The sequence below is a fragment of the Pristiophorus japonicus genome, chromosome 16, assembly GCF_044704955.1.
Source record: "Pristiophorus japonicus isolate sPriJap1 chromosome 16, sPriJap1.hap1, whole genome shotgun sequence".
NCBI classification, from domain to species: domain Eukaryota; kingdom Metazoa; phylum Chordata; class Chondrichthyes; family Pristiophoridae; genus Pristiophorus; species Pristiophorus japonicus.
In genome coordinates, this window is record NC_091992.1 from 98,637,554 (window position 1) to 98,662,954 (window position 25,401).

At 44.1% G+C, this 25,401-nt stretch overlaps 1 protein-coding gene across 6 annotated transcripts in view; it reads left to right on the plus strand.

The window, feature by feature from the left end:
- The window catches only part of arhgap44a (Rho GTPase activating protein 44a), a 323,344-nt gene that overhangs the window by 234,211 nt on the left and 63,732 nt on the right, over window positions 1-25,401 (plus strand). For 4 of the 6 annotated variants that reach the window (XM_070857578.1, XM_070857580.1, XM_070857583.1 and 1 more), the window contains exons 7-8: window positions 20,664-20,781; window positions 24,629-24,697. In XM_070857578.1, coding sequence (XP_070713679.1) covers window positions 20,664-20,781; window positions 24,629-24,697 — 187 coding nt within the window. Of the gene's footprint in view, window positions 1-20,663; window positions 20,782-22,418; window positions 22,745-24,628; window positions 24,698-25,401 lie in introns of those variants that run through there. The other 2 variants (XM_070857582.1, XM_070857581.1) reach the window with 2 other exon arrangements.

Here is a 25,401-nt window from a genome sequence, read left to right on the forward strand (position 1 = left end):
GTGGTCACCGTAAGCCCACCTTGTATTTAGTTAAATTGAATGATGGATATGCTTTTTAATAAAATTATAACTTCATTCAGAATTTGCACAGCATGGTAAAACAGATTGTATAAATAAGATTATTTCACTATGTTCGCAGCCCAGATTATAAACAGATACATTATGAATCATGTCCAATTAAACTATGACAGCAAATGTTTGTAGACTTTCCCCTAAATTGTAGCAATCAGCATTCAATCTTTCTTCACGATAGTAATAGGATTATCTTCAGCTGTAGAATTCAGTTGCCTGTTTCCTGATATTTTAAGATCGCTTCCAGCAAATATTCCTTTAAATGATTGGCATTTTCTTGCTTGTTTTAATAGCAACAGCTACTTTAGGAAGAGTGTGGGGATCTAGACAAAAATGTTCATCTTCGAACCTTGCTAACAGATCCAGTTTCACACACATGAGCCTACTTCATTGTCTGAAAAAAAGTTAAATGATGAGAAGAATGATAATTTACTTCCGAGGGCTGGGAGTTGCCCGTTGTTAATACAGTAATATCTTATACGCCAAACAAGGAGATTGGGGACTGTACAGAAAGTTTACTTTTGATCTTTAGAGTTATGCTGTTCATGCCGCCTCTGTTGCTGAACTCAGTCCTGACCCAGTTCCTCATTCCAGACATATTACTCTCTTCACCTCTCCTGAGGCCACTGTGGGAAATGAGGTGGACTCATTCTGTCATTCGCCCTGTGCTGTGCTATATTGAAATATAGCTTCATAGTTGGCGCTTGATAATTTATGGGACTTTGGGAAGGGACCAAAAGCAGTTCCTGTTCAACATCTTTTAAAATAATTTCTAGGATGAAAATCTTTTAAAAATCCAAGGTTGCATTTACAATATAAGTGACAGCCTGGCATTCCACTGTAGGGAAGTAAATTTGTAATGTCCGCATTAGTATGTGGCTGATAAAACGGCAATGTTTTGAGTTTTTTTATATTATGTTTGTAAAGAGGAGGGATGTTTGTGCTTAGCAAAGGAACTCCTTTCATTTCAAGCACCCAGTGTCAGCATCAAGTGCTCCCAGGTCAGGTAAAGCACAGCCAGATGTAACGTTCTTCTACTTTGCCAAAACAAAGTGGCTCAGCCCTTAACTCATGCAAGCACCCGGTAACTGCACCATTGTGACACTTCCTACTTGTCATCCCGTGGCCTGATTAAGTGAGATTGCCAATTACTGCCAAACTAGGGATAGTTTTGTGCTGTCGGTAAGGTATGACCTCCCAGCAGGAGAGTTGGTGAAATCGTTTTGGGTTGACAATTGTAATTGTTCTACTAAAGCAATAAAGTAATAATTGCCAACTAGATGGCAAGCTGTTTTGGAAAAACAAGAGAATCACTGAAAGAAGACGTGATCAAGATTTTTAAAACCAAGGAGTACCACAGAAAAGTTAGCTCATCCGAAAGTGACTGCTGGCACTACATAATAACAGAGGCCAGAGCAAGCAAAGATCATTTGCCCTATCAAGCCCATCCCATCCAGAGTCCATGCATGATTATTCTAATACAAAAGCAAAATACTGCAGATGTTGGAATCTGGAATAAAAACACAAAATGCTGGAAATCTCAGCAGGTCAGGCAGCATCTGTGGAGAGGAAGCAGAGTTCACGAAGGGGCATCGACCCAAAATGTTAACCCTGCTTCCTCTCCACAGATGCTGCCTGACCTGCTGAGATGTCCAGCATTTTCTGTTTTTATTCCATGATTATTCTAGTTGCAGTTGGCCTCAATCCCGACTGACCACTTTTAAAAGTGCACTCAGAAGCAGATCCGAAAGCTGTGATATAGCATCAGCTGCACAGAAGTGAAGTAGCAAGTACAAAGTCTCACATTATTGCAGTAAAGCTCACTGAATATTGGGGGGAAAGTGCCACCTGTGTGTATGAAGTGTAAAAATATTGTGCTCAGCTCTATTTAATTAGTTACGAAATCTTTTTTTTTCTCAATGGCTCATGTTGACAACATTTTGATCTTGGCCAGGATATTTCTGGGTGCTCGGATGACCTTGACTGTAAATGATAAGCAAAACCTAAGAATGTTGGGGCTCAGCAGATGACTTCTGGATGAGAAATACCACATATATCATGATTGCCATAGTAATGCCTTTAAGAATTGTTATTTGGCAGTTAATACGATTGTAATCTAATTGACAGGATCAGATAATATCATAAAACATAAGAGGAAAGCCAAAGTCCTTTTAGTGGGCTCAATTTTCCCAGATCATTTATGCCGTTATTTTGGTGTGGGGCCTTTTTTTTGGCGTAGGTATTTAAATCAAAGTTTTGCCCAGGAATCTGCGTGGCATAACTGAGTTAGTTATGATTTTTTTATGTTGGTTTTTTTTTTTGACGTCATTGTTCCCTCATGTCTGCGCCAGTTTTGATCATTTTTCACAGTTTGGCCCCAAAATATTTCTCCTAGGTCGTTGTATCTGGCCACTCCCGAAAAACCTTCTGGTGAGTTAACAGAAAGCAGCACACATTGAAAAATCGGTGCAGAAAGACGCCATTATTTTTCATCAAAGTTTTTGGATGGAGTCTCTAACACTTGAAATATCTATAATAAAGATGATTTTTTTAAAACTTTCAATGGAGTACATGGAAGTTTCATGGAATTCTGAATTTTTAATTGTTTTTTTACTCACGCCATCACCGAACGTCTTCAAACAGGGCTGAAGGATTGCAGCATTGGCCGGCAGAATCAGCCCAGCGCCCGGACACAGGGGCTCGGGTGGAAAACAACCCCGAGGGGGACGGGGGTGGGGGGGGGGGAAGGGGAGGTTGTGATCGGAAGGCTGCACTAGGCGGCAAATGAGCCCGGGGGGGTGGGGCGGTGTGGTGGCGGGGGAGTGGGGGGGGTGTAGAAGTCACAAGATTGCTGAGACCTGGGTGTGGTCTATACAGGCCTTGGGGAGAGGCAGCAAATAACCTGTCCTGCCTGCTTTCCTGCCATTTTGAGCTTCTTGCAAAGGTAAAATTTAACCATGGGGGCAATACTGACAATGCCATACCTTGAGCGAGCCTTCTGCATCATGGTGCTATGGAGGAGACAAATGATTCGACATCATCGCATGAGGAACCTCAGAGCCCGTAGGGTGCTGGGCAGGAGGCCTTACCCACCTCGGGTATATCGAGACAGGCATTTGTATCTGCACCTGAGTGATGTCAGAAAGCTGCGCTTCCGCAAAGAAGTTGTAACTGAGATCTCTGAGTTGGTGAAAGCACACCTGCAGCCTAGAAGCATCAGGAGGACTGCTTTGTCAGTTGAAGTGAAGGTTACAACTGCACTTTCATTCTATGCATCTGGATTGTTTCAAGCTACAACTGGGGATCTGTGTGCCATTTTTCAACATGCAACACATGTCTGCATTTGGCAGGTGACAGTTGCACTATATGCCTGGAGGAATGACTACATAAATTTCCCCATGACCGCCCAGGCATTGCATGTTGCTGGCTTCCTAAAGTACAGGGCTGCATTGATTGTACCCAAATCGCCTTGCGAGCACCTTTGGAGGATTCCGAGATGTACAGGAACAGAAAAGGCTTCCACTCCATTAATGTACAGCTTGTGTGTGACGACATGCATCACATCATGTCAGTCGATGCAAGATACCCTGGGAGTACCCATGATGCATTCACCCTACGCGACAGCGTTATATCCGCCATGTTTCAGCAGCTGTCAGAAGGGCAGAACTGGCTACTGGGAGACAAAGGATACAGCCTCGCCACCTGGCTCATGACGCCCCTATGCGTAACCCGGACGGAAGCTGACCGGGGAATACAACATGTCGCACATTGTGACGCGCAGCATCATAGAGAGGACCATTGGCATCTTGAAACAGCATTTCCGATGCCTGGACCATTCCGGAGGCTACTTTGCTATACTCCCCTGAGATTGTTAGTCAGTTTATTGTTGTGTGCTGCATGCTGTGTAACTTAGCCATCATGAGGCAGCAGCATCTGGTACGAGAAGACCCACCTGCGGTGAGAGTGGCTGATGATAATGAGGAGGAAGATGCAGATGACGAGCAGGATGAAGATGAGGAAGCCATGCAAGTACCTGAACCCGGAGCACAACGGCGGAAGAGGGCAGACCATCATGCCCCTTTAATGATTACTCGAGCCATGTGCCAGCAGCTCATCCGTGAACGCTGCCTGAAGGCTCAGCGACAACTATTCCACATGCACCATGTTTACTGTTTGGACCTGTTCCATAATGTTGTGTTCTGTTAATAATGGAACAAATTATGAAAATGATTCTTCTTGAGTTCCAAAAGTTATGTTAATAATGGAACAAATAAAGTACATGATTCAGTTTTAATGTAAAATATATTTTATTCAAAAGTTTAACAGTTCTTTGTACTTTAATAAAAATATTCTTGTATCAAACTTTAAAGTTTTCAGTTAAGATCACTTAAAAACTTTAAGATCACTTACTAACTTTTAAACTTGTAAATTTACATAACTTACAAAAAACTTTTAATTTGCGAAGAGTTACAACAGTAACAATAATAACAACAAGAACAGCAGCAAAGAAAGGCTGCACCCATCTCTCCTCCATCTTATTCGAAGACCGCGCTTGTTCTTGGTGACACCACCACCCCTGCCCGCAGGTGGTGGCACAGTGTTTCTGGGGTCGGTACCAAACTTATTATTTCTAAGATCTCGGGTAGTGTGCACCTGTTGAGGGGGGTGGGTGGGCAGGCGGCAGTGTGGAGTGTCCAGGCGGCAATGTGGAGTGTCCAGGCGGCAATGTGGAGGGCCCAGGCGGCAATGTGGAGTGTCCAGGCGGTGTCTAGGCGGCAATGTGGAGGGCCCAGGCGGCAATGTGGAGTGTCCAGGCGGCAATGTGGAGTGTCCAGGCGGCAATGTGGAGTGTCCAGGCGGCAATGTGGAGTGTCCAGGCGGCAATGTGGAGTGTCCAGGCGGCAGTGTGGAGGGCCCAGGCGGCAATGTGGAGGGCCCAGGCGGCAATGTGGAGTGTCCAGGCAGCAATGTGGAGTGTCCAGGCGGTGTCTAGGCGGCAATGTGGAGGGCCCAGGCGGCAATGTGGAGGGTCCAGGCGGCAATGTGGAGTGTCCAGGCGGCAATGTGGAGTGTCCAGGCGGCAGTGTGGAGGGCCCAGGCGGCAATGTGGAGGGCCCAGGCGGCAATGTGGAGTGTCCAGGCGGCAATGTGGAGTGTCCAGGCGGCAGTGTGGAGGGCCCAGGCGGCAGTGTGGAGGGCCCAGGCGGCAGTGTGGAGGGCCCAGGCGGCAGTGTGGAGGGCCCAGGCGGCAGTGTGGAGGGCCCAGGCGGCAATGTGGAGTGTCCAGGCGGCAATGTGGAGTGTCCAGGCGGCAGTGTGGAGTGTCCAGGCGGCAGTGTGGAGTGTCCAGGCGGCAGTGTGGAGTGTCCAGGCGGCAATGTGGAGTGTCCAGGCGGCAATGTGGAGGGTCCAGGCGGCAATGTGGAGTGTCCAGGCGGCAGTGTGGAGGGCCCAGGCGGCAATGTGGAGGGCCCAGGCGGCAATGTGGAGTGTCCAGGCGGCAATGTGGAGTGTCCAGGCGGCAATGTGGAGTGTCCAGGCGGCAATGTGGAGTGTCCAGGCGGCAATGTGGAGTGTCCAGGCGGTGTCTAGGCGGCAATGTGGAGGGCCCAGGCGGCAATGTGGAGGGCCCAGGCGGCAATGTGGAGGGCCCAGGCGGCAATGTGGAGTGTCCAGGCGGCAATGTGGAGGGCTCGGTTTGGGGCTCTTCAGAGGCTGGTCTGGGGATTGGAGTGGGAGTGGCAGTTGATTCTGTCAATGGGCGTGGGGTCTGGGTGTTCCCTTATTGCAGCAGCTAACTCCAACATGCCGTCCTTCATGCGCCCTGACAGTGTGTCAACTACCTGCGACATTCCCTCCCTCATGTTCAGTGATAGTGTTTGCAGCATCTCTGACATTCCTTCCCTGATGTTCACTGACAGCTCATCACCTACCTGTGACATTCCCTCACTCACGGTCACTGACCTGGTTTCAGCTGACTGAGATATTCCCTCACTCATGGTCCTAGACATCATTCCCATTTCTCGTGAGATTGCTGTTACTTCTCCCGACAGTCCCTTACCTCTTCACCCACCCCACTGATGGTGTCCAGGAGTGAGTGTGTAAGGTCATTGCTCTCCCCACTCATTGCCATGATCTGAAGCACATCTGTTAGATCCTGCACCTCAGGTGAACACGGTCGAGCTCTCCTTCCCCTCCACCCCACGGGCGTGGCTCGCACCCCACCACTGGGACCTGCAGCCTCAGAAGGTGGGCCCTGGGTGTGTCTCGCTGCACCCCACCACTGAGACCCACAGCCTCCGACGGTAGGAAACCATGGAATGTCCCATCAACATTCAAACCACTAGTCACGGAAGGGGCTGGCACCTCAATGGGCAGCACCTGCACCTCCTCCAAAGTCAGCAAAACAGGGGGGGGTTTCATCCAACTCCATCCCCTCACCCTCACCCCCATGCTCTTGGTCTGGAAGGTCGGATTGGAAGATGTACTCCTTTTCAGGCTCATCCTCATCTTAATCTTCTTCTGCATCGTCCGGGTTGGCCTCAAGTTCTGCAAAATGCAACAGGACAGACAAATGGTTAGCAACAGAGGAGGGGGCAGGGTGGGTGTTATGAATGGTGACAGATTAGGAAAAGGGGAGGTGCAACGAGACCTGGGTGTCATAGTTCATCAGTCATTGAAGGTTGGCATGCAGGTACAGCAGGCGGTTAAGAAAGCAAATGGCGTGTTGGCCTTCATAGCGAGGGGATTTGAGTACAGGGGCAGGGAGGTGTTACTACAGTTGTACAGGGCCTTGGTGAGGCCACACCTGGAGTATTGTGTACAGTTTTGGTCTCCTAACTTGAGGAAGGACGTTCTTGCTATTGAGGGAGTGCAGCGAAGGTTCACCAGACTGATTCCCGGGATGGCGGGACTGACATATCAAGAAAGACTGGATCAACTGGGCTTGTATTCACTGGAGTTCAGAAGAATGAGAGGGGATCTCATAGAAACGTTTAAAATTCTGACGGGTTTAGACAGGTTAGATGCAGGAAGAATGTTCCCAATGTTGGGGAAGTCCAGAACCAGGGGTCACAGTCTAAGGATAAGGGGTAAGCCATTTAGGACCGAGATGAGGAGAAACTTCTTCACCCAGAGAGTGGTGAACCTGTGAAATTCTCTACCACAGAAAGTTGTTGAGGCCAATTCACTAAATATATTCAAAAAGGAGTTAGATGTAGTCCTTACTACTAGGGAGATCAAGGGGTATGGCGAGAAAGCAGGAATGGGGTACTGAAGTTGCATGTTCAGCCATGAACTCATTGAATGGCGGTGCAGGCTCGAAGGGCCGAATGGACTACTCCTGCACCTATTTTCTATGTTTCTATGTTTCTATGAGTAGGCTCACACAGCGCAGACAGCAGGCTGATTTAAAGGACCACGATGAATGATAGCACATTGCATCAAACAAAGTGTAGCTGACAGAGACATCCCCATGAACCGAAGCATAGCTAGCCCACGCAGTACTTAACATTTAGTAAAGCCAGACTGTGGAATTTGCAGGACTTACCCTCTCCCTCGAGTGTGGACCCAGCTTGTGCAGTGGTGGTTGCTTTTCTCCAGGCAGGACCCATCAAAGCAGTGACCCTCTCTTCCAAGGGTGTCAGTGGCTGCAGATTTGTTCAAGTTCTTTCCCTTTTGTTATGTGCCACCTTCCTCTGCAAAGATGAAAATGCAACTTTTTAGAGAGGGTGTCTTTCTACTGGGTGGGACATATACAGCTGGTCACAATTACAATTGCAGTTCCATTGAATAAATGAAAATATTACTTACATTAACTACTTGACCAAGGTCCTGCCAACTCCTTTTACTCTGGTCTCCAGATCTCGTGGTGATCACCATTGCACAGTAATCTTCTGCAACTTGGTTCCAGCATTTCTTCATTTCTTTGGGTGGAACTTTTATGTGACCTCTGCTGGTGTCCAGCTCCTGCCATCTGGTCTCAATCACAGTAACTAGTGCCTCTACTTCACCCTGTAGGAAATTCTTGGTCCTTGCACCACGTTGCATCTTCTATTGCAGCTCCGATTTTTCCAATGCTCTCACACAACACTCAACGTTCTCACACACACAACTGGCTCTTTAAAAATGGCAGATTGCAGACCCGGAACTGTACTGCACATGCGCATCCATTAGGATCACGTCAAAAACGGCCATTTTTTTTCACGCATGCACAGAAGGTGCAGCATCGTTTTATCGGTGCAGACAGTAGGCTCCACCCCCGAGGCGACTGGACAGACTGTGCGGTGCCAAATTTGAAAAATACAGCAGGAAAACTTTGGACAAATATTTTTGATGCATTTCTGGCCTAGGAAAATGGGCTTAACTCTGGCAATACACCAAAAAATAGGCCTGGGCAAAACTGAGCCCAGTGTGAGCAACTGATTCAGAAATTAATACGTTGAAGTCATTCTAGAATAGCTGTGACTTTCTTTGGTTGGGGGGATGGGTGGTGGGGGGTGGGGTGGTGGGGGTGGGGGGAGGGGGAAGGGGTGGGGGCAGAGGGGAGAATATTCCATTTTGGGCCTCTATTTTCTGGAGCCAGAGGCTGCTGATGCTATTCCGGAATGATGCGTGTTCCTTGTCGTTGAGACATGACGACATTCACACTGGAATTAATTGACATAATTACTTGCAAGCTTCTATGGAAATAATTTGAGGTTGATTACTGGGAAATTATATAATTATGATGAGGAAGAATTATCATGATTTTTATAGATTTACTGTTGCAACATGTTAATTAAGGCTAATATATAACTCTTCACTTCAGGCTGTATCTTGTGTTGCTGTTATAAGTTCCAGGTGGTGCTTGTGAAAGCTGAAAACTAGCATCCTTTAGAAGACATGATGCAGTTTACAAGGATTCAAGTGTAAGGGCAGCTGACGGTGTTTAAAGTAACAAAACCCTTGCTCAAAATGTGAGCCATTTTAAAATAAATCAATCCATTGAAAGTACTCACTTGGAGGTATGGTGCAAAATCGCACTAGAAAAGATTTTGTTAAAAATAGTTTGAGATTAATTCAACTATCACCAATACGTGAGCATTTTGGAAAGAAGTTGGCTGATGCCTACTTGCTCAGCATTGCCAAGTGTTGCAGCTGTGTCTCTTACTGTGTCACCTGTGCTGATTGAAACTCGACCCACTGCGCCATCTTTTGCTAATTGCTCAGGTGTCACCTGTGCAGACTTGCCAAATCTAGCGTTTTCACCATGAAGTCACAGTTGTTGCTGCACAGAATAAATATAGACCTAATTTTTCTTAAAATTCTGACTTATCAGTTGCATGCAATCATTTGTCTTGATATTACATTTGGTTTCTTAAGGGCAGCTATCTTTACTGCCACCAAACCACAAGGATGGTGATATATTATGGCCTGAGTGATCTCCTGCAAGACTCTGATGTTTAAGTGTACCTATGTGGAGTTGATCTTATGTTGTCAGGGTTCAGTTCGTGATTAACAAATGAAGATCTGCTCTACATAGTGGACTATTTCATGTATAATCAGTTTGTTGTTGCTTTGTCGTACTACCTTTTGTTTAGGTGACAGTGATCTTTGAAAGCTTAATACTTGTGTTTATGCTACTGGACTAGCAACCCAGAGGATGTGGATTCAAATGCCAGTGCAGCAAATTATGGAATTGATTTCAATAAATCAGGTAATTTTTGGCTTAGCAGCAGGATAAAAGTGACCATGAAAACTGCTGTATTTTATTCACATAATCTGCATTGATTTTTGATTATAATAACAATCCACACATCCAAATGGCAAAGAAAGAAGCTATTGATCTTTGAAACTTATTTGAATTGTTATTTTGGTCTCTGGATGCAGGGAATGCTTGTAAGGCAGCATTTATTGCTGATCTCTAGTTGCACTTGTACAACTGGCTTTCATGGCCTGTTTAGAGGCCGTTAAACTCAATCTTACAATGGAGATAAGTGAGCCAGTTGGGTTTTTGTAACAACCCAGCAGCTTTCATGGTCAATTTTCTTCTGCAAACTAAACAAATTGTAAGAAAACAGAACAAAGAACTTAAATTAAATAATGGCCCTTAAATTCCGGTTTGGCCTTCCCGCGGGCATTTTAGAGAAAAAATACGCACCTACATTAAGCTGGTGCCCACGTTGGACTTTCTGATGCTGTGGCCTCCTTCGACTGCGATTCACAGCGCGTGCACGGCGACGCGTGCGCAGGCCTCGTGCTGGACTCACATGGCTCCGGGCAGCCAATCAGGTAAAGTAACATAGTAATAGGAGTTCTGCAGGGTCCTAAACTCCTATTACTATTATTGTGATAGAGCCCGAAACACTCAAAACACAGCCCCAAACATCCAAAACACTAATAAAAAATAGAAAATAATTACACTACATTCATTTAAATTAAAGTTATTAATGTCTTAAAAAAATAATTTCCCGATTTAAAAAAAAAAAAAGTTAAAAAAAATAAACTTACCGTTGTGGAGAGGGTTTTTAATGATAATGTTTTAATAACTTTATTTTTATATGTTTTTGTGTTTTTTAAAACAATTGCGCCTGTCAAAGTAGGCTATACACCTGCTTTTTCAGGCTCAAGTTTTTTGAGGACATTTGTAAGCGTAAATATCGGAAATTTACACTTACAAGTGTCCTCGCTCCCGATCTGGCTGCGATCTGTCAAGCCAGAAACTTGAAGATCGGAAATGCCGGTTTTCAGCGCATGCGCATTGCGCGCTTGAAAACGGCATTTCCGATGCCTTCCCGGGTCAGTAAGAACTCTGTACGGACCCAGGGAGGCCGGAATTTCAGGGCCAATATAATTTGCAAAGATATTTGTATAATAATGCAAATACCCTGTATACATGTTAAATAATACCACATAGAAATAGAAGGAAAAAATGGGAAGAGGGCATCATATGAAATGTTAACTTGACTGAAAATTTGGTTTGCAAATGGAAAGTGTCATGTATTCAACCAGCATTGTAACCCATGTATAATCTGACCTAAGTTGTACACTGTGAGAACATTGACCACTAGGTGGTGAACATGTGGGAGACACTCCTAACCTGGACCTTCCCTCAGCAGTCGGTCCAATTCGCCTTCTATCTTTTCCCGCATCACGTACGGCATCGCTCTGGCCTTGTGGTGTACTGGCCTGGCGTCCGGGTTTATGTGAATCATTACCTTGGCCCCCATGAAAGTGCAAATGCCGGGTTGAAATAATGAGTCAAATCTGTCCAGGATCTGTGAGCATGATACTCGCTCCACAGAGGAAATTGCATTGACATCGCCCCATTTCCAGTTCATGACAGCAAGCCAACTCCTCCCCAGTAGTGCGGGACCATCCCCCAGGACAACCCAGAGTGGCAACCTGTTCTCCGAATCTTTGTGGGTCACGATTACCGTGGCGCTGCCTAGCACCGGAATGATCTCCTTTGTGTATGTCCGTAGCTGTGCGTCAATCGTCGATAATTTTGGCCTCCTGGCCTTGGACGCTCACAACTTTTCAAACTATTTGATACCCATCAGGGACTGGCTGGCCCCCGTGTCTAGCTCCATTGATACTGGGATGCCATTGAGGAGCACTTTCATCATTATCGGTGGCGTCCTGGTGTATGAACTGTATACGTGCTCCACATGAACTCGCTGAACTTCAGCTTCCAGCAATTTCCCCCAGCGTTCATTTCTGAAATTTCTGCAGGTATTTTGCTCATCTCTGCAAACTCCGGCTGAGTGTGTGCCTCCACGCCTCCAACATGAGCTGCTGTTGGAAACAAAAGTTTTCTTGCCAGTCGATCATCCCTGACTGCCCCTGTGATTGTCCTTGAGTGCGCCATTAACAGGTGTTGATGGCCCCATTACAGGCCGCATTGTTCCTTGCAATGGCGTGAATCGCCGTTCAGCTTGCCATTGTCTCTGTCGAACTCCCCCTCTGGGTTCAACTACATGTTGGGGCATGCCCGATTGCCCTTGTCTGCCTGGAGAACTGTGTGCTGCTTTAACAATGTTGAATCTCTATCCCAACCATTCCTTAACACAGTACCTCTCGTCTGTTCTGCTAGTGGCCATGCACGTGTGGTTTAAATCCCAGTTTCTCGTCGCCATTGATACGTCCTTACTATACAGTATAAATGCACATGAGGCCCATGCTTGAGAAAAGGTCAGTCTGTGACCTGTCCTTTATTCCTTAGCACTCAAGTGCAGGAAGTGGGTGGAGCTTCTCCTTTTATTTCTGAAGGTCGAGGTTAGGAATGTCTCCCACACGTTCACCACCTAATGGTCATTGTTCTCACAATGTACAACTTAGGTCAGATTATACATGGGTTACATGACAGAAAGCACTAAAGTAATGAAAAATAAACAAGGCTTTGTCTATCAGGAAACAGTTTGCATTTATATAATGCCTTTAATGAAGCAAGATGACCCATGGCAATGCAGTGTTTGGGGTCAGGTACAACATTATTAAAGAAAAAAATACTTACATTTATATAGTGCCTTTCACTACCACTGGATGTCCCAAAGCGCTTCGCAACCAATGAAGTACTTTTTTTTAAATGTAGGAAAGGCGGCAACCAATTTGCGCACAGTAAGCTCCCACAAACAGCAATGTGATAATGACCAGATCATCTGTTTTCGTTGTGTTAGTTGAGGGATAAAATTGGCCAGGACACCGGGGATAACTCCCCTGCTCTTCTTCGAAATAGTGCCATGTGATCTGGGGCCTCGGTTTAATGTCTCATGTGAAAGACGGCACCTCCGACAGTGCAGCATTCCTTCAGTACTGGAGTGTCAGCCGAGATTTTTGTGTTCAAGTCTCTGGAGCGAGACTTGAACCCACAACCTTCTAACTCAGAGGCAAAAGTGCTACCAACTGAGCCACAGCTGATACTGACTATATCATTAAATTTATACAATAATATATACAATATTATCATATTTGCTGATGGCACCAAGGTTGTGGCCAGGAGACTAATACAGAGGAACTGGACAAATGAAATGTGATAAACCTAGGATGTCAGTTGGAATTTAAGTAATAATGCATTGGACTAGGACACATGAAACATAATAATGGACGAATATTCCTTTAGAAAGATGTTAAATGAAAAAGCACCATGTGAAGCTGTTATTCTGAAGGATATTTGACTATTTTAATCCCGTAGAACACATTAGTAAGGCCACATTTCAAAAATTGTGCACCAATTTCGATACCTGATCTTTCAAAAACAAATCCTGAATTAAAGAATGTTTAAGGACTTTCAGATTTACAATGCTGATCTGGTTTCACTGATTTAATGAGGACGTGATCTTGGTCATTAGGAGAGAGCTCACATTTATATAATGCCTGATTATGTCTTTCAGGATTTCCCAAATCATTTCACATTTAGTTAATTAATTTAAAGTACAGTCACTGTTGCTATGTCAACAAGAATAGCAGCCATTTTGCAGAGAGCAAGATCCCACAGAAAGCAATGAGATTAATCTATTTTTGATGGTGGGAGTTGAGCAAAGAATGTGGCTAAGATTTGGGGAGAAGCTCCTGTTCTTCAAAAAATGCCACATCATTTTTAATGTCCACCTGAACAGGCCGATAGGGCTACAGTTTAACATTTCATTTGATGGCTGCCACCTCTGACAATACAGCACTCTCTCGATACGGCACTGAAATGTCAGCCTGTGTTAGTGTGGAACTTGAACTCTCAATCTTCGGACTCGGAGGCAAGAGTGCCACCAATTGAGCCCAGCCAGCATTAAAATGGCAAGAGGCATTTAGAACTTGAAGACATAAGTGCAAAATGAATGCGCCTTAAGTGATGATAGAGAGTTGAACTTTCTTCCAGACTAGTAGTTGTATGAAATAGACTTCCATTGACAGTAATTAATGTGCTGATTATTGACTTTTAGGAAACCGTTGTTTAAGCACAATGTTCAAGCTTTATAGAGAAATGCAAACAGAAGTACTCTAAAACTTGCAGAAAACTCTGCTTCCTTTACTGCTGGGACCATGGGAATATTTTTTGAATCAGGGTTTGGTAATGTCGGTTATAAGGTTGAATTTATCTTCTGGAGTTTTGCTGTATTACTTCAGGGAAGCATTTCACAGCCTTTTACATTCCTTGGATGTTTTCTCTGCTTTTCCCTCCAGAGATTAAATAAATTGGGTAGAGTCAATGAGAGTGCAAGCCTTTTTCATTCTCAGGATGTGGGCATCACTGGCAAGGCTGGCATTTATTGCTCATCCTTAATTGCCCTTTCAAGCTCAGTTGGTGTGGGACTGGTTACATTTAGGCCAAACTGTAAAGACAACAGGTTTCCTTCCCTAAAAGGACATTATTGAACCAGAATTGTGTTTGCGACAATCTGACTGTTTCTTGGTCACTTTTACTGGTAACCAGCTTTTTATTTCCAGATGCTTGAAACTAATTCAAGTTCTCCAACTGCTATGGTGGGATTTGACCTCCAGTTCTCTGGATTTAGTCTCAACCTCTGGATGACTAGTCCAGTAACGTAACCACTACACTAGCGTACCCTTAGGGCAGGATTTTCAGGCTTCTGCCGCCCCTGGTAGTGCCCCAGAGGGGCGGCTATGGCGAGGGTAAGCACTTCCGGGCGGGCGGTGAGCCGGGACTTTCGGTGCTGGTTTCGACGGGTTGTGGAGCATTACCGCCTGGAAGTGGCGAGACAATGTTCAACGCCTCTGGTTGCGACACCGGCTTGATTTTTCGCTGCCGCCCGATTCTTACCGCTCCATAGAATGCCCTGCTGGGACCGCCTGTGAAAGTGACAGGCCTGAGCTGTAGCAGTCACAGTGAGGTAAGTAATGTGGACCTCGGGTAAGTGTGATTGATTTTTTGGGGGTTTTTTTTTGCGATATATTTTGTGGTGGAGTGAGTTGTTTATTGGGAATGTTTTTGCTGGTTATTTTCAGGTTTTTTTTTGCCCCCTCCCACCTCCCCCGCCGCCCACCCCAGACCTCTCGTAGAACGCTCCGAGGTCGGGATTTTCAGTTGCTCAGCCGTCCTAGCGCCCTAAGAGAGGTGTGTAACGCCTCCCTTAGTGCTCCGCCCCACACTCAGGGCCCAGCTGATGAATTTTGATGACTGAGGCGCAAACTTTACCGCCCCGCTGCCATTACCACCCCAAAATGAGCAGAACCCAAAATCGCCCCATTATCTGTTATATCTTCTGCAGGCAGGGCTCTGATCTACATTGATAATACCCTCCCAACTCCCGACCCCACAATGAATTAGCTGAGTGTCAGCCAAGTGGCCTGGAGGCTACCCGATATTCACCAACAAGCTGTTTCTGGACAGGGTGGGCAGCTTGCTGCATCTGTGTGAATAACTGCAGACTCTGAATCTTAGCTGTAAAAAGATTCTGTGGTCTCCAGCTTTTTTGGACCTTGCTGTCAGCACAACCGCAGTGATGGATGTATATCTTTAGCTGCAATGTTCACCACAGTTGGTAAGACCCTTGAAGTACCATTTTTATAGGGCTATTTCCTCTTTCACTGTTGAAAGCCAAAGTTACATTCCCCTTACTTGCTAATGATAGAAAATCTTGTACCAAATAGCAAATATTCCGCTGACAACCCCACTGCTATTGATGAACTGATCAGTTAACACGGTCTTCCATTTCCAGCTAAAACACCACAGAGCTATTTTTATCTTTGTTGCTTTAAAGGAATATTCCATCTTAGAAACATAGAAACATAGAAATTTACAGCGCAGAAGGAGGCCATTTCGGCCCATCGTGTCGACGCCGGCCGACAAAGAGCTGCCCTCGGTCAGCAGCCCTGAAGGTTACATATAAACCTATGAACAATGACGGAAAGGCAAAGAGCACCCAGCCCAACCAGTCTTCCTCACACAACTGCGACACCCCTTATCCTGAAACATTCTACACTCCACCCCAACCTTCTATAACTTTGTTACAAAACGGGAACAATAGCATAGTGGTTATGTTACTGGACTAGTAATCCAGGGGCCTGGGCTAATGATCCAGAGACGTAAATTCAGCTGGGGCATTTAAATTCAGTTAATTAATAAATCTGGAATTTTAATAAAGCTAGTATCAGTATGGTGACCATGAAACTACTATTAAAACCTATCTGGCTCACTAATGTCCTTTAGGGAAGGAAATCTGCTGCACCTGCCTGGAACCCACAGCAATGTGGTCGACTCTTAACTGCCCCCTCGAATGGCGGAGCAAACCAGTCAGTCGTATTAAACTGCTACAAGGAAGTGCCATAACATGAACTGCAGTGGTTCAAGAAGGTACTAACTACCACCATCTCACGGGCAATAAATGCCAACCTTGCCAGTGATGCCCACATCCCATGAACGAATTAAAAAAAACTACCTGCTGCAGGATCTTAATCAAAGGTAGCCCCTTACCCCAACCCAGGAGACCCCTTTCAGGAAGGTTAAGGGAATTACTGAGTTAACTAAATGTACTTAATTAAGTAAAGAAGACAACCGGTCAAAGATTAAATGCAAAAGTACGTCTTGTAATACTGATTGAACCATCTTGCTGCTTTTTCTGCCAAGTGGAGGCTGTGGATTTGCATCAAGATTCATCAAATCAATAGCAAAATGTCATCAAATGGTTTCCATTTAGGTGTAGAGTGTAACGTTTTCTGATTCACGGTACCCCACATGGGCCGGAGTCTCCCCAGCCCTGCGAGTGCTGGTTGTGAGGCGGACCTACTGCCAAAGTGGCCGAGATTGACCGGGTCAGGGTCCCGCTCTAAACCTGCCTCCGTGTCAGTTACTGACCTGCCAGGATGTTGTGCGGATCGCAGACCCGATAGCAAGCGGCGGGCCAGTTAATTAAGATATTTAGAAGGTAGTTGAATGCTACTTAAGAGGATTAAAAGTAGGCACTTACAATTTTACCAACCTTTTATGGGCTTGCCGACCCTCGCCCGCTGCCGCCAGCTTGACGGCAAAAGCCGTTATTTTGCCGCCAGGCGGTACTGCCACCTCTTTTAGAGGAATCTTTTTGGCAAAGTACCACCCGGTCTCTCAGCGGCCATCGGCGGTCCTTTGGGCGGCACTTGGGTGGGCCTTGGCTTTGACCAAGTTCGGGCCCTAAGTTTTCTTGATCACGCTGGGCCATTCTCTGGTTGCAAAGAATAGGAAATTCTTGGCCAATCAGATTTTGCACTTGGTTCATCGTTATAATATTTTAAGAGCTGAGAGAAATATTTAACATGAGATGCAATCTATGAAGGAAGCTGCTATAAATTACTTATAACCATATTTATTATACTTATAACAATGGCTTGGGTCATAGTCTGGCTACAGAGACTGGCAGCCCCTAATGGTACCTTACCTCCCGTGTGGCTACAATTCTTGTTTCACCCTGGGCAATGAGTGTTGTCAGGCTATTTGGTTATGTGAAGCATCACAACTGAATGAGATCCTCTTTTCACCCAACATCCACACTTGCACTTCTAACCGTGGGGTTGTTAGATAACGATAAGAAACCAGAACAATTCTGTTAACCACAGAAGCTATTTGAATATTTGCTGCCATTTTTTCTAATTGGCAAAAGAACCAGAGGCGACATGTGAAAGACTTGTATGGAATGAGTAGTTAAGATTTGGAATGCACAGCCTGAGATGGTGGTGGATACAGATTCAGTAGTCGGCTTCAAAAGGGAATTGGATAAATATTTGGAGAAAGAATTGCAGGGTTATGGGGAAAGAGTGGGGGAGTTAGATTAACTGGATTGCTCTTCGAACGAGCCGGTGCAGTATCAATGGGCTGAATGGCCTCCTTCAGTGTTGTACTATTCGATGATTCTCTCATTTCATTTGGGTTTTGCGCGTACAAGCAAGGCAGGACAACTACTACTTCATTTTGATATTAAATGCAGGTTTAGATCTTCGATTCGAGGTATATTGGGTCGATTTCTGCTGCTATTTCCGGGTGGGAACGGAACAGTAGTGTAATGAAAATCTTATACACGTTAAAACCTGCTTAAATGGGACAGGTTAATTTAGAAGTTAAAAATTAACAGACTACCTGTAATCAATGCCAGGTGTCACCTGTGGCTCAGTGGGTAGCACTCTCACCTGAGATGCATTCTATCCCATCTCTTGTTCTCTATATAATATACACTCAATGCACTACTTGGCCATATAGTTTGTACAGTGTGTGTTCTTCCCTACTATTCTGTTGATAACCATATTATTCTGCAGTACATAGAATGTTGTTCCTTCAGGTCAAGCATACGTCAACCGCTGCTGCATATTTATCCACAGTGGTAGCATCAAATTCACAGTGCAACTCTTCATCCCATTGGCCCTTACGGCTAACGGGATCAAGGGGTATGGAGAGAAAACAGGAATGGGGTACTTAAGTTGCATGATCAGCCATGATCATATTGAATGGTGGTCCAGGTTCGAAGGGCCGAATGGCGTACTCCTGCACCTATTTTCTATGTTTCTATGTATCACTGCATCAACTTTAAACACAGAAAATGTGATTGAGAAACACGTTCCAACTGTAGCTCAGGATATTTGCTAGGATGACAACGTTCATTAGCCAGCTTGTGCCCACTTCAGAAAATCAAAAGCTGGAGGTTGAATGGCGCAGTTAGTTAGGACACTGTCCTCCCACCTCTGAATTTAAGTCATCCTCACATTGAATTAAGCTAAGCTGCTTGTGTTAAAAATTGCATGCACATCTGCTGCTCCGGTGACAGCGAGCTTAGAGATTTGGCGTTCAGCACCAAGGAGTGTAGGAGCACTTCCCGGCCATGCAGCTCTCACACTGGGATTTGATTCTCCAGCTCAGGAGCAGTGTAGTGAGGAGGCTCCTGACCTCTGCACAGTGCATAGCAACTGGAGCAGGGAATATCAGTCAATAACTTGTCCCTGGGTGACACTCATTTGCCACTCAGCATCCAGCCAAGGGCATTATTGATGTTGGCAGCTGGAGACAGATTGACTGCACTGCTGACCCAGCATCGAAGCTGAGTGGTATGAGAGCAACCAGCAAGAACATTGAACTGAGGAAGAAGCAGAGCTGCTGTATTTTATTCAGATTTTTGGACAAAACCATTTCCTGCTCCAGCTGTTCTTTTGTACGCCTGCTTGTACAGGGATAACGCTTCCTACAGCCATTTATTTACTTTTCTTAAAATAATCAACATTTATTATTGCTCTATGGGCTGGATTTTCAGGCTTCTGTCGCCCCTGTTAGCACCCCAGAGGGACGGCAATGGTGGCGATAAGCACTTCCAGGCGGGCGGCCAACTCCCAGCACCCCGCCGGGATTTTCGGTGCCAGTTTCGACGGGAGGCGGAGCAATACCGCCCAGAAGTGGCGAGCCAGTGTACAACGCCCCTGCATTTAGGGTTAGGGTTAACCCCGGCTTGATTTTTACTGCCATCTAACACTTAACGCTCCGTAGAGAGCCGTGCTGGGACCACCTGTGAAAGCGGGTGGTCCGAGCTGAAGCGGCTGCAGTGAGGTAAGACATGTCAACCTCAGGTAAGTGTGATTTTTTTTTTTCTTTGCGAATTGTTATGGTGGCATGAGTTATTTATTGGGAATGTTTTTGGTGGGTTTTTTCATATTTTCTTTTGCCTCCCCAGGCCTCTCTCACAGCGCTCCAAGGCTGGCTGTTTAACTCGGAATTTTTGCATGCTTAGCTCCCTTAGCGCTCCGCCCCACACTTAGGGCCCAGCTGATGAATTTTGCTGACTGAGGCGCAAACTGTTCCTGGGCGCAAACTTTGCTGCCCCGCCGCCATTACCGCCCCGAAATGAGCAGAACTGATAATCCGGCCCCAAGTCTTTGTCTATTTCAAAAGTGTGGAGAGAAATGAATGATTATGTGTGGTGTACATAATATGTTTTTTTAACGTGAGGCACAGAGCTTTCGCAGGCTTTGCTGATTCAGTTAAAACATGATGTTTGAACCAGATGAGTTCATTTTTAATCCGCTTCAAAATTACCTGTTGTTGATGAACTTTATGGATGGTGTTAATGGAAAGCTTCCTGAAGGAAATGCATTAAAGAGATTTTATTTTATTTGTAGGGTGTGCAATTACCAAAGAAGGTAACTTGGATTGAAATACATTTTTTAGAAAGCATTTGTGGCAAATGTGTGCAATAAAATGGCATTCCGTAAGCATCATCCATCTGTGAGTGGCATGCCTGTTTGGGAGAAATTCAAGAACATTTGTAAATGCTGATAATGCTAAGCTATTTTAAGTCTATATATATATTGACTGGCAAACTGGGTTATCACTCAGTAAGCCCACAGTGATAAGTTGCAGTCCATTTTTGGGGATGTTATCATGCATTAACTACATCGAATGCACTGCCTGTCCAGAACATATCAATGTGTTTGAACACATGTCCTGTGTAGAGTGAACAGTGTCAGGGAGCATTCTGTATCTGAGGTCAGTAAGAAATTGATGAACCAAAATAGCCAACATCAGAGCATTTCATCAGTGAGCTATGCACTTCGATATAACTGGTCCAAAGTTTTAAAGATCTGTGTATCATTTGTTTTGCCGATTTGAAACATTTTGCTCACCACTCCTTTTCTTCTCCAATCAGGTGGCAACAGTCTTCAAAGTCATCAGGGCTGTCGAGCAATCTGCAGTCGTCTGGTGCCAAGGCTGATGCACTCAGGGAAGAAATGGAGGAAGCAGCGAATCGAGTGGAGATCTGCAGGGTACCGGCCATTACTGGAGCATTATTCATTCCTGTGCTGTTAACTACATACAGGGTTTGAGCCACCGAGCAACAAACCTCAAAACTTTCAACAAATTCACATTTTCTAATAGGAGTGGGGCTAAGCTGCCACTGGTGCAGGCAGTGCTCCAGAACCCCACCCACACGGCCCTTTGCGTGACCCTAGATAGTGAGGGTTGGCAGGCAATTCAACCATGCAGACCGTCAGAGTCCAGCGCACTCCTACCCTCAGTTGACTACACATCTCCAGCGGAGAACATTGGATAAAATTGGATAAATAGCGATCAGGATAAAATTCAATCAGAAAAACTTATTTCATGCATTATAACAACAACAACTTGTGTTTATATAGCGCCGTTAACGTAGTGAAACATCCCAAGGCGCTTCACAGGAGTATTATGAGATAAAAAGTTTGACACTGAGCCACATAAGGAGAAATCAAGGCAGGTGACAAAGCTTGGTCAAAGAGGTAGGTTTTAAGGAGCGTCTTGAAGGAGGGAAGAGAGGTAGAGAGGCGGAGAGGTTTAGGCAGGGAATTCCAGAGCTTAGGGCCTAGGCAACAGAAGGCACGGCCACCAATGATTGAGCGATTTAATCAGAGATGCTCAAGAAGGCAGAATTAGAGGAGCGCAGACATCTTGGGAGAGTTGTGGGGCACAAGGAGATTAGAGATAGGAAGTGGCGAGGCCATGGAGGGATTTGAAAACAAGGATGAGAATTTTGAAATCGAGGCGATGCTTATCTGGGAGCCAATGCAGGTCAGCGAGCACAGGGGTGATGCCCTGTATTGAAATATTTTGCGAATGTGTTTAAAATGTTTCTATGAGTAATAACTGTCTGGATTAAGTAAAGGAGTATGTTCCAGGGCTTCGACATTACAGAAGGGCTTGGATGATCTCAAAACCTGCAAAGTGTGACACAACTATCTAAATTCTTGCTATAATGTTACAAATTTGAGCATGCTCCCAGTATATATACATTTTTTTCTACAATAATATGGTATTGTCTACCATTTTAGTCTTCCCGTTAAATTTTGGTTTGTATTTTCTGTTTGCTTGGCATTGAGTCTTTCTGTGTAGTCCCTGCAACATCTGACCAGAAGAAGTCATGTTTTATGACTACAGACCAGACAGAGCTCTAATGGGATCAATTGATAGGAAGAGGGTTTGACTGAGATGTAATTGTGTATACAAGGCAACAAAATGATGAGCATTTTAAAGGCTGTTTCTAATTATAACACTGTCAGTAAGTCACTTTCAGCACTGTGACGTGAATGTCTTTGCCCAAGAAATGATCTCATCATGCCTCTGATTGCAAACATGATGATGTTGGAGAAGAATTGCTTTGGTTATTTTTTGAATACATTTATTATTTCACTAAATATACCCACCAGAGGTAAATCTTCATGAATATTTTTATGATATTACTACCAATAGGAACTAGAGTAATTCTTCTCACAATGAAAAGGAAACCAAAAGACAAAAATGTTCTTGTTGTGAAGCAGTATAAATGTGAGTCTGTCACAGTTTTTACAAAACAACATTATGACTTTTAACACTGTTGTACCCACATGCAAAGTTAAATTGTAGGAAGGATAGAACTTTTAAAATCTTAGACACATGTAAATCAGTGATGACAGTATCAATTACAGTAAGTCTGCCTCACTCTGATTTAGAAAGATGTAGTATGGACAGTGCTCAAATAGTCGGTTGCGACAATAACTACAAATGTTACAAAGTTTGGCAATTACAGCTCTATTTAATTGCAGTCCAAGAACATCAAATGAGCTCAATACAACAGCAACAACAATTTGTATTTATCTAGCGCCTTTAACATTGTGAAACATCCCAAGGCACTTCGCAGGAGTATTATGAGACAAAAAATTTTACACCGAGCCACATAAGGAGAAATTGGTGCAGGTGACCAAAAGCTTGGTCAAAAAGGTAGGTTTTAAGGAGCGCCTTGAAGGAGGAAAGAGTGATGGAGAGTTTTAGGCAGGGAATATCCTCCTCATGTCTATGATTCTCTGAAATTATATATCCTTTGACAAGCTCAAATGGCCCCAACTGTCCATTGAAGGGAAACTATTACAGGTGCAATGTCCCGAATCCGGAATTCCAAAAGCCAGAATTGTCTGAAAACCAGACATGTTGCGCATAGCTGATGGAGTCGTCCGGAATTATTGTCTGAAAAACAAGAAAATCAAGTTTGAAATCCAGAATCCTTGACAGAATCCGTGCCAGATTTTGGGTTTTGCCGGATTTCAGACCTCGCCGCTCAAAACATGGCCCGGATTCAGTCAAGGATTACGGATTTCAGACTATCGATTTTCTTGTCTGAAATCCGGAAAACCCAAAAACCGGAACAGATTTGGTCCCGAGGATTCCGGACGTTGTACCTGTATAACCTGTTCATTCAAATTGGACTCAGAAACACAAACTATATAGAAACCTTTCTTTCAGTTACAGGCAGATAATGACAATTAAATACAAGTTGTCCCTCCTTCACTTGTGGTCAAGAGTAACCTCCAAGATGCGAGAGACTTGTGTCAACAGCAAAGAATTTAGAAATGTTGAAGGTTATCGTGTGTACCGTGTTGTGTATAGTTTGGCTCCTGTACTGTTTTGTGTGTTAGCTACCCTTGGTCAAGAACCCATTGTAAACTAGATTTTGAGCTTAACTGGTTTATCCTGTATCAATACATTTAATTAATTGATAAAAGTATAAACCTCTGATAGCCGTACTAAATAATAGGTATTAGTTTGTAACAACCTCATTAGTTATCAAATTTCAAACATTGCTCAGAACATATTACATTGTGAGGAACACTGATGATGAGCCTTTTATTGTCATTAAGGCTCATGTGAACCCATGTATCTTAGAATTATATATCCATATCCCAACGCTGTCAAATCCTCCATTTTGGATTCCATACATGTGAATCACAAAATAATTCCATTGTTTCTGCTCGCTGCACTCCGACAGCACAGGGTACTAGAATTTGTAGGAGCCTTCATGTTGGTTCGCAGTGAATGCTGTAATCTACCAGAAGCTAGAAATAAGACCCAAATCTCCCAGAATGCAGGTGAACAATGCTTCACCAGCCTGAAGGTGAGTATATAAAACATAGTTGTATAATACACAAAGATGCGTATGTTATGCTGAAAATTTATTTCAGTTAATTGTCAAGATCCCCTAATTATACAAATACTGACTGCTTTACAGCACTATATTACTTTGGGGAGAAATTATACAAATGTGCTGTAATGTTTGAAACTGAAGGCCAACTTTTGGTCACCTGTGGTGACGTTAAATGGAGAGACAGAGTAGCCTAACACCTCAACTGCAAAATTGGAGTCTTATTTTTAATGTCTTTTAATTAGAGTTACTTACCAAAGCAGTATTCCAGCTACACTGTTACCAATTCAATAGATACGGCCAAGGATGATTGGTCCCTCATGTTATCATGGAAACAGAGGTCACTAATCAGCCAGCTGTCCCCTTTTCTGTTGCCTGGCGATGTCCTGCTCTGGAAACTAAACCATTTGCAGTGAATGAGCAGGCAATTTGGGAACATTCCTCCAGATCATTTACATCTGATCGCTATTTAAAATAGAAACTCAGTGGTACAGTATACAGTACCTTGAAAGGCATATTAAAACATAATTTAAAAAGGTGACTACATTATTCATAATACACGCACACTTTCTGAAAAAAATGACTCTTAGTATTATTCACGATCATTCCAAAACAAGCCAAATCTAATCTAGAACATCCTCATTGTTGTGTAATTCACTAACGTATTTCCATTTTTCTGTCAAATGCAGGATCAACTTGCAGCGGACATGTACAGTTTTGTGGCCAAAGAAATAGACTATGCAAATTATTTTCAGACAGTGAGTACAATAGAAATATAAGGATTACTGCAATAAAAATCAAAAAAAATAAATGTTAAAGCTTAAAACTGATCGGAATCAGTCTCCTCAGTGAATTACAAGACTGGAATGCTACAGTTGACTTAAAAGGCCTCTGATCAGCTTGGCTATCACAATTACCCCCAACAAACAGAACACTGGGTACTTGAGAAAATCTTGTGACGAATTTAAATGTTTTATATTTTTTTATTCATTTTATTCTGTGTGAGAAATGTCAGATTCACTTGAAGATAATTCAGTTCAGTTGAGATGTTAATACGGTCCAATGAATGATTACTTCTGGGTCAGCAGCAGCAATGCAGTTGTCTGCACTCCATGCGAGCATTCATCAGAGGATCAGACACTTGTTAGAACAAATCAAATATCTCACCTTTGTCTGTGTGTTCCAGCTGGTCTTCTGTTTGTGAGAAAGCCCTTTGTGTGTCTTTGATACCCATATAAAAGCACATTAGTGCATTGTTACAGATGAGATAGCTTCTGTTTATTAGGCAGAGCCAGATTAATATTTTATCACAAGATAAGATCACAAGACAAATCTATGCGAGGAAGGCCACTCAACTCTTTGCTTATCCATCCAGAAAACTCGACAATCGCAGCATTCGTCTCCTAAATGACTTCAAGGATTTTACCTCTCCTACCTTGCGTGCAAATCACTCTTTGTATTA